This window comes from Eucalyptus grandis, chromosome 3, assembly GCF_016545825.1.
Source record: "Eucalyptus grandis isolate ANBG69807.140 chromosome 3, ASM1654582v1, whole genome shotgun sequence".
Taxonomy (NCBI): domain Eukaryota; kingdom Viridiplantae; phylum Streptophyta; class Magnoliopsida; order Myrtales; family Myrtaceae; genus Eucalyptus; species Eucalyptus grandis.
The window spans coordinates 51,189,385-51,202,840 of record NC_052614.1 but is presented as its reverse complement, the minus strand read 5'-3'; the positions used below and the strand labels follow the sequence as shown (position 1 = coordinate 51,202,840).

General features: G+C 45.0%; 2 protein-coding genes across 3 annotated transcripts; both read right to left on the bottom strand.

The window, feature by feature from the left end:
• On the bottom strand, positions 1-8,383 carry LOC104437635 (trafficking protein particle complex II-specific subunit 120 homolog). Of its 2 annotated transcripts, none has more exons than XM_010050622.3 (10): positions 7,768-8,383; positions 7,258-7,464; positions 6,931-7,113; positions 6,490-6,599; positions 6,260-6,319; positions 5,046-5,334; positions 3,827-4,119; positions 2,443-3,317; positions 838-1,797; positions 1-570 (listed from the first exon to the last, which is right to left on the bottom strand). In XM_010050622.3, the coding sequence occupies exons 1-10, from the start codon at positions 8,176-8,178 to the stop codon at positions 350-352; spliced, it is 3,609 nt and encodes a 1,202-aa protein (XP_010048924.2). In that variant the 5' UTR covers positions 8,179-8,383; the 3' UTR covers positions 1-349. The 2 variants fall into 2 exon arrangements, with proteins under 2 accessions (XP_010048924.2, XP_010048925.2); XM_010050623.3 differs by having other exon boundaries at positions 3,827-4,107; positions 7,768-8,382.
• A 630-nt stretch (positions 8,384-9,013) lies between these two features.
• LOC104439853 lies at positions 9,014-13,178 on the bottom strand. Its single transcript, XM_010052866.3, has 5 exons — positions 12,550-13,178; positions 10,515-10,571; positions 10,279-10,341; positions 10,127-10,195; positions 9,014-9,799 (listed from the first exon to the last, which is right to left on the bottom strand). Exons 1-5 carry the CDS (start codon positions 12,925-12,927, stop codon positions 9,458-9,460), a joined length of 909 nt encoding a protein of 302 aa, XP_010051168.2. The 5' UTR covers positions 12,928-13,178; the 3' UTR covers positions 9,014-9,457.
• Between the last annotated feature and the right edge of the window lie 278 nt (positions 13,179-13,456).

Below are 13,456 nucleotides of genomic sequence, written 5' to 3'. Positions count from 1 at the left end.
AGAAATAAACGCAGGAAATCGCTTAAACTACTCATTTTCCTCGTGGTTTCTTAATACATCAGCCAAGTACGCACCCTGGGATGATACAGGTTATACACAAATTGCACAAATTGCCACGACCAAACTAATCATCCAGATCCTGACATCAGCCAAAGTATCATGGATCAATCCTTAATCTTGAGCCGATACTGTGAAGCGCAGTGTCTCTTAACGAAGACCTCTAATATGAAGAAGTGCAGCTTTGCAGTTGATGACAGGGTCAAGATATTAACCTCTTCCCAATTCCAATCAGGGAAGAAACCAGACATCGGACAAGACCATTAGTAGATGCTCCGGACGTCGGGACAGGTCAAGCAGTGCCCATGACACAGACATGAAACGGGGGCCCACGACAGCATATAGGCTCGTCAGGAGAATCTGCTTTGGCACGAGCCCTCAGGATGTCATTAGCATCCTCAATCACTGAAGCAGCCACCAATGTGTACTCCCCAGGAACGAGAAAGTAGAGGGAGAACAGGTGCTTAGTTTCCTTAAGTGGGGGAACTTCCATGGTGATCCCATTCAGAACCCCTGCATGTAAAGGTCAGAATGAGAAATGACTTGGGATAATCCGCTACTCAAGAAGACTATTTTCGTCACAGATATATCGCGAAGAAACATTAAGGAATAGGAGAGGGATGAGGGTGCTAACTTATGACAGCTCAAATTCTTTCATAACATGAAGAAATCTAGTAAAATAGGCAGGGAACCCACAGGAGCTGACACAGTCAAGTCCACAGAGTGAATTGACTACATTTCTATCTGAAAATCTTAAGGGAAAGAACATAAGAGCATTACCTGACCATAATACAGTAGCATTGGCTCCTTCAGTACAATTTTCCCCAGCTACATCCCGACATGTGATACTAAGGCACATCCTGATCGTCTCCTTCGTGTTATTACGCACCAGAACTTCCATAGGAGTGACCTCATTTGCCATCATACAGCCTTCTGATGCGGTTTTTTCCACCTGAATCATAGATGCCATTGGCATGTCAGGTACTGCGGCATCACTAGAACCATCTCTGACCAGTCTGAAGCCGAATGTCAACGGATCTGGTAACAATACATCCATAACGGATGACTGCAGGGCTTTCTGTATGGTGTCCTTGATATTTAATTCTCCTGAGCTGTTCCGTCCTGAATGCCATTTAACTTTAATTTTGGAAATCAACTTTTCGATAGAGGCATTTAATTCAGCTTTAGCACTCTTCTCTGAGAAGCTTGAACTTCTACTTGTACTAGCCCCATTGGAATGAGTATCTCGCAGAAAAAAGGAGTCATCAAGAACGGGTAATTTGAAATGCTCCAGTGGTATGAGTACCCTTGCAGAGTAATCACGGTCTATTCTAGTTTTTGGACAAGAATATTCAACGGCATCTTGATCAATTGCTTTGTTAATATCAGCTATAGGATTTTCCAACTGAACGGACACACTTATTTCAAAAACTACATCTGTTGGATTAGACAACTCAAGCTCCAAAAAACGCAGTCCCCAGCTCCCTCGGAAAGGATCAATCTTTACCAGTCTCTCCAACTTACGCTCTGAAGACAGAGCTTCCTTAGTAGAATTGCCATCTCCAAAAGCTGGTATAGGACTGCTTTCACTGACATGCGCTGGAATTTCCATGGAAAGTAAACGAGCCTTGACAAAAGACAGGCCTTGTAGCACACAAACTGGTAATGGGACCACCAGTCGTCGGCCAGGGGTTACAGCAGATCCATTAGCCGTGGGATCTCCAGAATTTGTAAGCGGTCCTGAGAATGAAAATGAACAAAGTAAGCCATAAAAATTGGATGTAATTTCATCAGCAATAACATTCAGTTGTTCTGGTTTATATAAATATCACCAGTTTGCATGCTAGAAGTTCTTGGTGACGAACAACATAAACATGAAAAAGAGCAGCATGTAGGGGTCATAAACATGTTATACAGCTGGAGACAGCAAATAGAGCTAGAGCAAAAGTGTCATGCAACAGATTGATTTAAAGGAGGTGAATAAAACAATCACGTTTCCTCCCTAACTAATGTTAAGTAAGACTTGTCAGATCAAGTCAAATTGGCCATCATGTGCTCTCGTGATTGGGAAATAATCCTAAGAAATTGTGTACTGGTTAAAAATGCCATAACATATGGAGAGAATACACTCTAGCAAACCCAGTTCTGTGACATTCCATGATTTCTCCCAAGACAAACATTATCTTCTTTTCTGGAATTCATTCACCACCAACCAAAATTATCCTCCATCATTGTCCATAAAGGAAACCAGATGTAAGCACAAGCATTTGCTTTAAACTATCAAATTGACCACTAGCTGCCATGAACTTGACAAAAGGCCTAAATATCAATCCAGTGAAGTGGAAAAGCACAATGTGTGTGTGTGTGAGAGAGAGAGAGAGAGACCTGCATAATGGATTACCAACATAGGGCTGTTCCCATCCTTATGATGCCTGCCCGTGATACCTGATCCACTCTTGCTGGCATTATCAGGATCCACCAAACCAAGCTGCCACGCTTTCAAAGTAACAGGCAGAGTAACTTCAGCACCAGGTTTCAGAGGAAGAGAACCTCTTAAGGCTTCATATGCAACTGAAATAACAGAATCTTGGTTCTTTCCAGACAAAGAAATATGAGCCTGTTCGACTGGAACTGTACCAGCATTAGACAGACTTATCCACACATCACGAATTTCTCCTTCGTATAGAATTATGGCACCATCACCCCCTATAATGTGTGGCACCAAAAGTGGAAGCTGGGGTACTACAGATATATTTGGAACGGAAACATTTCGTAACTTTGCAGATCCGCAACATCGGAATGGGTCAGAAAGAACAAGACCTTGTGCAGCTCCAAGAAGCAGATTTTCAACATCCCTGAAAAGGTGTTCAGTCACTACCCCATAACAATGAACCATGCACCCTGGTATAGTGACCTGCCCCACTGATGTTGGGATCCCCGACAAGGTTATCACTTTTGATGAGTTAGGCGGAAGATTTACACTAACAGGAAAAGGATCAACGTTTCCAGAATGCATGGATAGATATATACTATCTACCCGTAGATCAAAACCACAAGGATTAGCCAGTTCAACCAAGACATGGACTGGTTCTCCAACAATCCATATTACCTCCTGCTTGCCACTATCATTTGAATCACCCTTGCTAAATGGTGTATATATGAAAGGCCCTGATGTAGCTGATCCCATCCACCAATCTTCTCTAGATGGGTTGCGTTTCACAACATCTACTTGTGAAGAGAGTAGAGGGAATGAGTATAGTCTGCAAAACATGAAAAAAATTACTCAGACCTTTTTCAGTGTACCCCTCCCTCCAAGAGGAGAGGGAAGAAAAAAAACCCCAGGAACTAACCCAAAAAAAAAAAAAAAAAAAAAAAAAAAAAAAAAAAAAAAAACGTAAGGCATAATGTCCACATGAATGATTAAATAGAAGAATATCGGAGTTAAGCTTTTATAAAAAACTGGAAGAGAAGTCACCAAAAGTTCACAATCAGTCCCAAAGCGCTTGAGAAGTGACTGCATTAATCTGAGAAATTACAATGTGGAAACATCTGAACTGCAAAATCAATGCTTGCAGAAAAAAGATCACAAAGGAAACCATGATAACATTTGGAAGGAGAAGCCCATTGTACAAGAAAAAATATTAGCATTTGCAGAGAAACTAGAAGAACCAAATGCAGCACTGTCGCCTCATCAATTACGTTTCCCAGAAAAGGCTTTAACATTATGGAGCTTCTAAGTCATGGAAGTCATTCTCTGTATTATAAGTACCTTATAAATGGTAAAGCAGGATCAGCACATCTAGTTCCTGACGGAAGCCTCTCTGCTGAATTTGCAAGTGCATTAGCAAGACCATTCTGTCCGACAGGCGTAATTAAGGGGTAATATGATCTTAGGAGACGAGCTGCTGCACTCCAAGCAGCCAAGGGATCCCCTGCGCGAACAGCAGAAAGTAGTATCTCTCGCAGCACAACCATCTGCAGAGTGCTCCATTGACACTCAAAGAGGGAAACTATCGACTGGTGCAGCACCTTTCCACCATTGGCAGAACCCTGACCAACATCCTATTCATCAAAAGCATATTACAGAATTTGTTATGCTCAACGAGGGATTGACAGAAAAAGAAAAGAAAAAAATTAAAACTCATTGTTCAACAATTTGGTTTGTTCATTAATTTTTTTGCTTTGGTTAACTTTGTACCTCTCCATGCAGTATATGCAACTATCTGCAAAGTAACAACCATTTTTGGCCAAAATAACGGGCAGAATGTAGAACTGCTTTATCTAATCAAAAAAATTCTTAGTGGTTGTTTAAGTTCTCTAAAAGTAATTTTCTGGTATTCCTGGAAAAGGTAAGCTTCTGAAAACAATTTACAAAAAACCACTCGCAGAAAAGCTTGCTTGACGAAATTTCCCTATGAAACTAACAAGCTATTAGAATTGGGTGTCTAACCATCGACCTTCTTAATGCATAGAAAGAAAAGCAAGGGGTACCAGATGAACATGGGATCGGGGAATGATCCTCATAGGAGCTTAAACCAAGAGATGATAAATGTGAAATAAAGAAGCCATTCAATGTCTGTCCCAATGCATTAGTTGAGTGGCATAGAAGTTGAAAACAGCAGACACTTATCAGATGTATGACATATGCAGTAACATGGTGCCACAGTACACTGGTCATAGTACTTAAGAAAGTTTACTTCCCAGTAATGTGTTTTGACAGGCTCAGACAAATAACAAACAGAAGATTACTGAAAAGGGAAAAACGAGTCTTGAAGCAACTGATGAGTTTAAATACATTGTAGTGAATGGTTCATTATGCTCCTCAGTGTCACACGTCTCCTAAAGAAATTTTGATGATTCGGCATTAACTTTACTCTTCACAACACTAAATGTCTGAAGTTCCAAAATTCGTAATGGCATCAACAGTCGCATTTATGGAGAGTCAAATGTAAGCCAAAATTAGCCAAAGTTTCATTCTCTTCACTCACATCATCAAGAGGATGCTCGGACACAGATGCTCTACTTTGAACACGATATGCTTTTGTTGTCATTGCCAGAACTTGCATGGCACTAAGAGCAGCCAATCTGTTTTCTTGTTGCAAGTACAGCTGAGCTACTTGCCTTGAAAAGAAGGCAGCTTTCCTTTGATAATTGATTTTCCCATAGAGGCGAGCTATTTCAACAAATAATATGAGTCTGTCGCTCGCATCAATCAAAGATTTTGCACCATCAGCAGCATTCGTCAACAATTCAGCCACATCCTTGGCCAGATCTCTTCTGTAACATCAAAAATGAAAGGCCAAAAAACCGATTTAGATTCTGAGGGTCATATCATGGAACCACCCGAAGCTGCTTATTTCAGACAGATAAAAGGCAGGAAGGGGCATAAGTATGACCACAAAAGGAAGTCAAGTACATATAAAAACTAGAGAGCCTACAATAGGCCAACCATATTCTCTGCCTACAAAGTTTCAAGAGCAAGGAGGTAATTATCCCATTCAAAAGCATCTGCCAGATCAAAATAAAACGCAGTGTATAATGGAAGGACTTGCTACCCTCCGCTCCTCTGTTTTGACAAAAAATAATCTTGAACAAAACTGTAAGAGCTTATTCTCTATAATTGCATGCAACTGATGCTACTGCTTTTTTCTAATGATAAGCCAAACCATCAGACTTATTTCCACCATAGTAGCTTGTTTAGCAATTATTGTCAACCTTAAGAAGATTGACATTGAAGACCCCAAATTCATTCCATTTATGAAATTGCTAATTGTAAGGGGAATCCCCATGAAGTGCCAATGTCATATGCCAATTATGACATTTTTAAACCTCCTGCTCAAGTAATGTGAATGGCTGGCATTAGTCTAGTAGGTAACATAAACTAAGTGATTGTGCAATACTGACAGATTTTGATCCAGCTTTACAGAGTGAAGTGTTCTACTGGACAATATCCAGTTTATTGTTGCATGCTACAATAACTGATCAACAGTTTAACTGCATAACTACACCAAATGAGAACATGATGTCTGTAGGTACATATTAATTGCATCTCTTGGTAGCACAAGTGTCTTGTTAGTATCCTCTCATCCAGCAGTAATATCTGGAGTGGCCACCAAAGGGTATGTGGCTATCTTAGTTAAGTTTATTTTATAAAAGGGGACATCAAGCAAGTTCAAAGTGATAAACTTATTTTAGAATTTACCTGCAAAGGAACCTTGCTAATTTCAAGGTAGCCTCAAGCTCAAAGCTCAATGGTGATACTCTGTATACCAAATAAAAGTGTTATCAGCACCATCACCTGGATGTTACAAACTCATATAGCTGACCACAAATAACTGAACCAAAAAGAAAGAGTAAGAGTGGGAAAGTGCTGTCTTCCAATGAAAATATAGTAGGAAATTACACATAAGCCAAGAAACAAGCATTAGTTACCTCTGTGCATTATCCTGAATGGATGACTTTCTGTAATGTCCGATGACACTGTTGTACCGGTACTTTACCTCATCCACTAATTCCGGATCCATGTGTCCCATCCGATCTAACTGATAATGAGTCAAAAAAGTAAATCAAATGAGATCAAATGGAAAATAAAGCTAAAGGAACCCAAAGTCCTTAATTATGCATATTATATCAATTTTTGTTCATAAGGCACATGGAGGACTATTCACCAGCCTATTCTCCCTAGTAGTTTGACCAAACATCATCTGGCTCAAAGGATCCACATAAATAACTGGGCATATTTGCCTAGAAGAATCTCAAGGTGATCAATGTTCACCTTCTTAAAAGTTTCATAGGGAAGGCAAAAGCTTCAGAGACAGGAATAAAATATCAAATCATGAAGTAAATGAATTCACATAATTTGAGATAGCTTACCATTAATGCGCATACACCGCCCTCTAGTGCTCCCGCATACCAGAAATAATCTCCCGTCAACCTAGCAAGTTCTAAAGCTGTTTGATAATGGGCATTAGCATCAACAGGTGATCCTGCCAATAAACAGTAGTCCCCAATGGTCTTTTGTGCTCGACCCAGTCTTCGCTTTTTTGCCTTAATCAACTGCATTGTATGAAATCAGTTAAGGTTACAGAACAGCATTCAACATAGTTTTCCAAAGAAAGCTACAAACATAATCCGCAACCACAAAAAGAAAAAAAAAAAAAAAAAACAAATTGCAAATTCTTAGGACACCTAAACATGAACCTCCTCTGAACTGAAGTTCGCTTGAGAATCAAGAGGCGTCTTCAGGATAGTTCCGGCAGACTCAGCCTGAAGAACCCACTTTTCGAATTCCATTAGTAATGAAGCAGCTACGTCTTGCATCATAGTTTGCAAATGGAACTCTTGCGTCTGACGATCAGCAGGTGGGAACAACTTGAGATTAGAGTCCTTCTTACTTCCATCCTCTAGCTGCAGTAAATCAGAAAATTAGATACCCCTTCAACATTTTTCTGGAAACAAAGTCCACACCAAACTGCCGCCGAACGAATTACATTACAGCACGCATATTCTAACCATAATACTAACACTCTTAAAGAAGTGACAACGGCAAGCCAACAAGATGCCTAAACTATTAACTAACCCCAATCATAAAAGCTACAGTTTTTTTTGGCGCCTTGTAGACCTCGAGCACCATAGCCAAATGAAAGAATCATTTCATCATCGATTACACTCAGCCAAACTCTCTATCCAACAAAATCGAAAGGACCGAACCTGAGCGTCGCTGGGGCAAAACGCGAAGCACCTCCGAACGAGCGCGGACGCGTACCCCTTGCACTTGACGCCGAACTGCTCGATCACGTCGTCGAGATCGGGCGACGAGGGGCAGTGGCAGACGCCGACGACGGCCAGGATCTTGCGGTTCGACTGGAAGTCCTCCCAGGGGCTGGGCGGGGAGCCGCCGATCACGAACTTGAAGCGGAGGGAGCCGGAGTCCCAGGGCTGGTTGGCGAAGGGGGACTTCTGGTGCTCCGTGTAGAAGGAGCTGATGGCGGAGAGGGAGACGGAGCCGTGGCGGAGGAGCATGGCGGCGTAGTCCCGCAGCAGCGGCGTGGGGACGTGGCCGACCGGGAGGACGGCGACGCGGATCATGGCGCCCGTCTCGATGCTGACGTCCGGCTCCATTTCCGGCGAGGCTCCGGCGCCAGAGATCTGCCGGCGATGCGGGGACGGGGATGGGGAAGCGTCGAAGAGATCGAGATCGAGATCGAGAGAGGCGTTGGGAGTTGCAGAAGTCGAGCTCTCACTGGATCGGGCAGTTGCGATTTTGCATCAGGGGAGGACGATTGGAGGCTGTTTGGATGCGGAAGGAGCGTAAGTTCTCGGTTGGGATAGAGATTTCCCTGGACCGGGTCGGGACGCTTTATCCAAGAATTTGTTTTTTCCCTTCTTTTTTTTTAATCTTTTTCTTTCTTGTGCTCATCTTGTAAATTCGACACAACCTATATAATGACAAATATGTGCATTTTGTCCTCAATTGGAAGATCATTTGTCGGCCAACACAAGTCATAATTCATATCATGTTGTCATATGCCCATATTTTTTAAATACTAATTGAATAAATTGAGACTCCATTTGATCCACAACATTCAAATCTTAAACATAAAAATTTGACTTGATTGCATAAAATTGGCATGCCTGACTAAATCATCACGTCGATAATGTGGTATAGCCTTGTCCGATCCAAACATCTGACCAACCAAGACCAGGCTGCACCGGCCACCCACCCACTAGCCCTCGGCCCCATCGAGCCCCTGAAAAACCGATCCAATCGCTCATGTTCATCCTTGAATCGTTTGGCCTTCCATTGAAAAAGACACCAAATTCACCAAATTCATCAAACAAATGCACCATAATCACGCAACCTTAAAAACATCTAGTATCGCTTGATGCGTGGCCAGGCCAAAGTCCGGTATCGGCATCTTCAAGAAACAGCATCGGACTAGACGAACAAAGGGCGGAAATGGAAAAGACCAGATTGAATCTAATAAAGAGAGAAAGTATTAAAGTAATTCTCAGAATCCGTCGGGCTCTTTACATAAAGGAAAGAATTGAGTCATTGACCCCCCCTACATATAATAAAGAAATAAGGAAGTAACGAGGAATTACTAGAAAAAGAATTCCCAAAGGAGCTTTCGCCCACCTGCTGCTGCTGCTGCTACAGCTACGATACCCTACGCTATTCTCAAAAACCTTCTCCATTACTTCGCCAACTGCTGCTACCAACTGCAAGGAATCTCCTTCCGTGCTGACGTTGACTTATGATCCCCTGCTTTTCTTGCCAAGATCGTCTCCAGGCAAGGCAGTTTGGAGTAGATCCTCTTCTTACTAGAATGCATCATCAAAAAACAGCATATACGAATCGGACAGCAACATAAAACGAGCATGGTTTTAACCGCTCGCTTCAGTTGACACACACCTGGAGTGTTTCTAGTGTTTCTCCGCTACTCATGCCCTTCAATGCTTCAGAGAGAGGATCGTCTTCGGACGGCATCATGTTGAGATCCGGCAGGAGGAAAGAGGCGCTTTGCTTCTCGGGAGATCCGCACCTTTGTTGAGAATCTGAGGATCGACTAGGGCTTGCGACATGCATTGGCAATGTCAAAGCAGCATGATCCACAGTGGAGGGAGCTTCAACGCCATGCGCGTTGGAATTCGCTTTTTCTGGTGCGTTGGAATTCGCTTTTTCTGGTTCGCAGGTGACGCTGATGGTGGCGATCTTTGTTGTGTTCATATCCACATCATGCTGCAAAGTGAATGCCATCTTAGAAAACTTTCGCCGCTACTCAGGACCCAAAGAGTAAAAAATAAGGTAGGAGCTGCTGCAGTTTCGAAGAAACTATGTGGAAAAGGCCTAGGTAAAACAAATTCTATAACAGAGGGAAGTTGTATGTACTTTTCAGATGCAGTTTATGCGATTGAATTGCTTTACTATGCGACCCACTTTCAATTGTTCTCCCAAGAAGGAAGCACTTTCTGAAAAGTAATGCCAGTCTACTACTTTGGTTCACGGAAGCAGAAATTAGCAGGGAAGAAGGGAGAAAAGATCGAAGCCAGGAGACATGCAAAGCACCTTCATTTTCTTCAAGCTCTCGTTTCTTGTGCTCTGCTCCTTGAAAGTTGCACGCAAGGTCGCTATCTCCTGCTCAGAAAATATGAAAGCAGAGATGAGAAATGAAGGAGATGTGATCAAAAGGAAGGGCAGAAGAAAGGAAATGCCAATACCTTGTTTAAGTGTACCCTTTCCTTCAAAAGCAGGCCCTCCTCCTCTTTCAGTTCAGCAAAAGTCTAAGAACAAGAAATCAAAAGGTTAACACCTATATCTTTCTTCACTGATAAATGGCAGAAACATTCACGATTGATTTGAGAAGCTTATATTGGCAAACCAAAATACTGTTCTGCTTTAAATAATCTGTGTCAGTTTAGCTGTTAACTGGGGCAGGTATAAAACGAGCAAGTACCTTCCTTTTCCTTGACTTCTTAAGATCCGGCGTCCCAGAATCACTCGAAGCAATGACCTGCAACCCAAAAGAAAGAAATTCAAATTAGGGGTAATCATGCTATCATTCAAAACGATGTTGAAACTAGACAATGACCAGTATCAAAACAAAGACAACAGGTGATGGATCTAACTCCCGGAAGATGAAAGAGAAAGCTCGACCGCGGAACGATTCGAGAAACGAAAGAAGAAAGGAACCCGAACGAAGGCTACCCATCGAGGCCTCCTCGACCCGTTTCCGCCACTTCAATTAGTGAAGCAGAAAGCAAAGCCACCCCTGATTCCTACACGTCCCGGCACATCCATCGAAAGTGCGCATCTTGGAGCATCGATCGGCCAGCACCACGTGACCCGGCTCACGTGACGAGCCGCGAGCTCTCCCTTTTTGACTTCTTTCCCCCACAGGGGGAGGACGAGAAAAAGACACGCACCCCTTTGCAAAACCAACCCCCCCGAATCCGCCGCTTCCTTCTCCCTTTAGAATACTCCCTCCCCGCTCGAGAAATTTCCTGCCCTTCGATTCCGTGCGTTTCCTGACCAGGGAGCGACATTCAACGAAAGCTCCCCCCCACCCCACCTCCACGCCCCCAACCAAAAATTCAATTTTTAAAATGAGGAAAACGAAAACAACACCAAAAACAAGGAGACAAAAAAAACCACCCAGTCGCGAAGGCCGCCGGTGGGTCCCGTTCTGGATCGGCAATGTCAAAGCACCCCACTTCCCATTTGAAAGATTCTCTCTCTCTCTCTCTCTTTCGCCTCGAGAAAGGGTCGGGGCGCAAAAGAATAATTCACAACCCGCCCAAAAGAAAACACGACGAATCCGATCTTCCTCAACTCCCCCAAAAAAGACCCGAAGACATGGACAAACAAAGAAAGAAAGAGAGAGAAAGAGGGAGAGAGAGAGAGAGGGTGCACGGAGGGCAGCCCTGCACACGCGCGCAGGGGATAGCCGCCCCTCTACGCCTTCCCTTTCCCCTTCCCTGTCCGTCCCACTCAACAACATCGCACCGAACAGGGGTCACGCCTCAGTCCTATCGCTCCCGTCCCCTTCCCCCATCGCGGGCCCCACCGAGGAGGGACCCGGTCCGCGTGCGAATGACGTGAATGCCCCCCCGCGAGCCTTTCCCTTTTTTGACCTCCTTCCGAAGAAATTCAGAGACTTGGACGGTGTACTTTTCAGGGAAGAGAAGAAGAAGAAGAAGCAGCCAAAAAAGGGGAACCAGGACACGGAGATCGTGCGGGCGAAGGGGAGGGAGTTTCCCCCCATTGGCCCGACGGACGGCGGGCATTCCGCCGCCGCCGGATCCGGCGACGTTTGGGTCCACCCCCCCGTTGGCGAAACGAAACGTCCTTTTCAAGAGCTTCGTCATCTTTAATTTTTTCGAAAAATAAAAAGGAAGGAAAAAAAAAAAAACAGGTGGTTGGAGGAGGGATGGATTGAGCGAAACGGAAAAGGAAAGTGCGCGTCTCTCTCTCCCACGAACAGTTCGTGCTCGACGAGTTAACGGGCCGTCGCGGACAGGCGGAGACGCCACCGATCTCGCGGCCGTTTCGCGGCGGAGAGACGGGAAGCGCGCCGGTGGCCCGTCGCCAGACGCCGGCGGTGGCGGTGGCACTTCCGTAAATAACGCGGAGAAAGAGGGGGGACCGAACAGCGACGGTCGATCTTTAAGCACCCTCAGAAAGATCACGACGCTTTCGATTTCGCAAGTTAGAGGATGGCACGACGTTGGTCGCACAGAGAGAGAGAGAGAGAGAGAGATGAAATGGCGGTGGAGCTCAAAAAGGCACCTGACACAGAGATTTCAGAAGAAGGAACTCAAATCTGACATGCAGGGTCGCTGATAATCTGCTAAATCGAGTTACGACCGATCGAAGAACACGCACGCGGGCGTCTCCTCGCGCGACCGAAGATGTCGAGAACCGCGAGCTCGGTTCAGACGCGAGAGAGAGAGAGAGAGAGAGAGAGAGAGAGAGAGAGAGAGAGAGATTACCTTAGATGTGGAGGAGGAGCCGCAGAACTGCAAGTTGGAGTCGTCGCAGACGCCGTCGGCGGTGCCGGAGGAGGATGCGGCGCTCCACGAGAGCGGGGTCGTCGGGCTGTTCCTCGCGGAGTCGCCGCACCTCTTCGCCGGCGAGCCGGCGTCGCATCGGAAGGCAATCCTCGACCGGGGCTGCCGGATCCCCCACCTCGGCGGCGGCAGGGGCGAGCCCGAGGCCGAGGCCACCACCGCCGCCGCCGCCGCCGAGGACGAGGGCGGGTGCGGTGGAGCGGGCGCGCATCTGGGTTCCTGCTTGAGTCGCACCAGGAGCTCCGCGACCATTCCGTCCTCCGCCATCGCCGTCTTCACCCACTCGTCCTTCGCCACCATCGTCGCCGCCGTCGTCCGCCGCAAGGAACCAAGAACCCGATACCCAGATGCTCGCCGGGAAACCGACCGAAGAGAGAGAGAGAAAGAGGCAGAGAAGGAGGCGGGTTTAGCGTGAAGATGAAGTGATGAGTCTCTCTCTCTCTGTGCGGCTTGTGTTGCAGAGAGGAGGAAGAGGAAACGAGAGAGAAGAGAGAGAGAGAGAGAGAGAGAGAGAGAGGGAAGGGTTGAGGCGGACGAGGAGCTTCTGCTCATTCTCTATATTGGAGTACCCTTTTTATTTTCCTCTTCTTCTTTTTTTTTTTTCCTGCTTTTTTCCTTCATCGTCTGACTTTTATTTTATTCCTTTTTCTTTTTTTTTTTTTTTTTGGTTTTTTGGTTCCTGGGGCTTCTAGTGGCGAAACTGACACTGTTTTTCTGACACGGTCCTCGAATTTTTGCGCTTTGCGCAACTAGACCCTTGGACTTGCGTTTTTTTTCCGAATCAAGTCTACTCCATCACCAATTCCAACAGATCGAGGGCTTTGATTGT

What these genes read in the sequence shown, in the direction of transcription:
- LOC104437635 (XM_010050622.3), bottom strand. Translation starts at nt 8,178, where the DNA reads ATGGAGCCGGACGTCAGCATCGAGACGGGCGCCATGATCCGCGTCGCC. An exon ending in GCGGTGTATGCGCATTAATG is followed by an intron (nt 6,600 to 6,930) that starts GTAAGCTATCTC and finishes ACTCATTATCAG; the next exon opens with TTAGATCGGATGGGACACAT. An exon ending in ATTCAGGATAATGCACAGAG is followed by an intron (nt 6,320 to 6,489) that starts GTAACTAATGCT and finishes TTTGGTATACAG; the next exon opens with AGTATCACCATTGAGCTTTG.
- LOC104439853 (XM_010052866.3), bottom strand. Translation starts at nt 12,927, where the DNA reads ATGGTGGCGAAGGACGAGTGGGTGAAGACGGCGATGGCGGAGGACGGA. An exon ending in GCTCCTCCTCCACATCTAAG is followed by an intron (nt 10,572 to 12,549) that starts GTAATCTCTCTC and finishes TTTGGGTTGCAG; the next exon opens with GTCATTGCTTCGAGTGATTC. An exon ending in AGAAGTCAAGGAAAAGGAAG is followed by an intron (nt 10,342 to 10,514) that starts GTACTTGCTCGT and finishes TCTTGTTCTTAG; the next exon opens with ACTTTTGCTGAACTGAAAGA.